Raw genomic sequence first — 2,441 nt, 5'->3', positions numbered from 1 at the left:
CCCCCCATGGGAATTTCAGCTGAATTAAGAATGGGGTGGGCCCCTTAGTGGGCCAAGTTGACAAATGAAAGAAGCCTTGTGGTCCGAATGCCCGAAAAAAGCCCGAAACGCGAAAACACCGCTACACGATTAAATATTCGGTGAGATAACGCACACGCGACAAATAAAATATATAAACACTATATATATTCATATGACATAAAAATATAATATTTAAAATAATTTGGATTTAAAAATCCCAAAAGTCTGACCGTTGGTTTGAAAACCGAAAAGATTCGTCGGATAAAAATCCATGACACGTAGAAACGTACAACTTTAAATATGAATACAAATATTCATATAACATATAATAAATAATATATTATTACTAAAATAATAATATAAGTCATAGAAATGGCGTGGCATGAATACCAATTAACGGACGTTAAATAACAAACGGTAAAAGATAACTGAAAAAGTAGGGTCGTGACATAATGTTTCCCCAACATTAAAAGCTCAACTCTTGAACATTATGCCTTTTGATGAAGGTACTCTCCCCGTGCGGTACCTTGGAGTCCCTCTCGTGTCTTCTCGTCTTTTGTATCGTGATTGCAAGGTGTTGGTGGAAAGGGTTGAGAATAAAGTGAACGACTGGACAAATTCCTCTCATTTGCAGGTAGAGTTCAACTTATCTCTTCTGTTCTGACGGCTATGCAAATTTATTGGTGTTCAGCTTTTAATCTTCCGGATGCGATTATTAAAGACATAGAGAAAATTTTGCGGGGTTTTCTTTGGTGTCAAGGTGATTTGAAAAGGGGTAAAGCTAAGCTTAGATGGGATGACTTATGCATGCCAAAGATTGAAGGTGGTTTAGGGATAAAGAGGCTGAAGTATTGGAATATAGCACTTATGACTTCTCATATTTGGAGTATTATTTCTAATAAGCATACTCTTTGGGTTCAATGGATACACTCGTATCGCCTATCTAATAGGCATTTTTGGGATGTTCCTATTCCGGCTAATGCTAGTTGGAGTTGGCGAAAAATATTGAACATACGCCCTTTAGTTCGATGATTTATTTTTCATTCTATTGGTAATGGTCAAACCACCTCAGCGTGGTTTGACACTTGGTCATCAATAGGACCGATTGCTGAGGTGGTGTCTCGAAGGGATATTGCTGCGATTGGCTTACAGTCAAATGCTAAAGGTCGCTGATTTAGCCCACATCACAAGCTGGCCGAATTGGTGGGACCTTAAATATCCACAGCTAGTGAATTTGTCTGTCTCTTTACATGACACAGGTGATGTTATTCGTTGGAAAAAAGATGATTCTTCATTACATGTGTTTTCAGTTAGCCACGTTTGGGAGTCTATTCGTCCTCGGGCTATAGAATTTGATTGGTTTTTGGTTGTGTGGTTCTCTCAATGTATTCCCCGTCACGCTTTTCTTATGTGGTTGCTTATGGGAGAAAGACTCAAGACACATTTAAAATCATGGGAAATTCTTCAAGGCGTTCTGTTGGTCTGTCCTCTTTGTAAGTGTTGTGAAGACTCTCATTCCCATTTGTTTTTTTGATTGTGTCTAGTCTTCTAAAGTATGGGGGAGAGCTAGTTGTATGATCCGGTTACCCATTAACAGCAACAACTGGCAAGTGATCACGTCCTCTTTAGGTTTGTACAGGTCATATAACCTGTCTTCTATTAAAGTGGCAAAACTTGTTTTTGCAGCCTCGGTTTATTTCATTTGGTAAGAGCGAAATAATAGGATTTTCAAGAAGTCTCATAGAACTGAAGTGAAGCTGTTTGATGATATCTACTCTACGGTTCGTTTAAAGCTGTTATCCATTCGGTTCAAGAGATCTAGAGGAGTTGATGATATGAAGACTGACTGGCACATGTAATCTTATTTTTGGTTTGTTTGGCCTGCGTGCCTGTCTTGTTTTTTGGTTGTGACGTTTGTCTGTAGCTTCTTGGCTTTCTTGAAGCTCCTGGTCCTTTCTGTTTCGATTCTTTTATTATTTTTAATAATATTCATCGGGATAATCCCTTTACTCAAAGCCAACGAAGCATTGCTTTAACGGCATCCCCTCACATTGTGTGTTGGGGCTGGGGGTTAGGTTATGGGTTCGAGCCTCGCTCTACCCATCCTATTAATTAATCTGCCTGAAATATGGATATCCAGATTGACCCCAGGGGGTTTTCTCCCGGATCCATTCAGGATTCAAACCCGGTCCGCCTGCCCCTCGGGATGGTTAAAGGATCGGGTTCCTGTAATGCGATTCGAGTTTCCTCCCGAACGCGTGTGTGTGTGTGCAAATGATGAGTGTCGTTGAAATAAATGATACGCTGATGCAAGCTTGCCGTTAAAAAAAATCCCTTTACTCAAAAAAAAAAACAAAATATATACAAGATAATACAAGCATTGGAACAGAAGAAAAAAAAACACGAGTTCTTTGTTGAAT

At 39.3% G+C, this 2,441-nt stretch overlaps 1 protein-coding gene across 1 annotated transcript; it reads left to right on the top strand.

Annotated features, from left to right (window-relative positions):
* Positions 1 to 511: 511 nt before the first annotated feature.
* On the top strand, positions 512 to 1,880 carry LOC139849222 (uncharacterized mitochondrial protein AtMg00310-like). The gene is made up of 6 exons (XM_071838884.1): positions 512 to 527; positions 656 to 1,012; positions 1,094 to 1,186; positions 1,281 to 1,501; positions 1,566 to 1,627; positions 1,745 to 1,880. The coding sequence occupies exons 1-6, from the start codon at positions 512 to 514 to the stop codon at positions 1,878 to 1,880; spliced, it is 885 nt and encodes a 294-aa protein (XP_071694985.1).
* Positions 1,881 to 2,441: the final 561 nt, after the last annotated feature.

This window comes from Rutidosis leptorrhynchoides, chromosome 5 (assembly GCF_046630445.1).
Source record: "Rutidosis leptorrhynchoides isolate AG116_Rl617_1_P2 chromosome 5, CSIRO_AGI_Rlap_v1, whole genome shotgun sequence".
NCBI classification, from domain to species: domain Eukaryota; kingdom Viridiplantae; phylum Streptophyta; class Magnoliopsida; order Asterales; family Asteraceae; genus Rutidosis; species Rutidosis leptorrhynchoides.
Note: the sequence above shows the minus strand (reverse complement) of the source record. Positions and strands in the feature narration are given on the sequence as shown.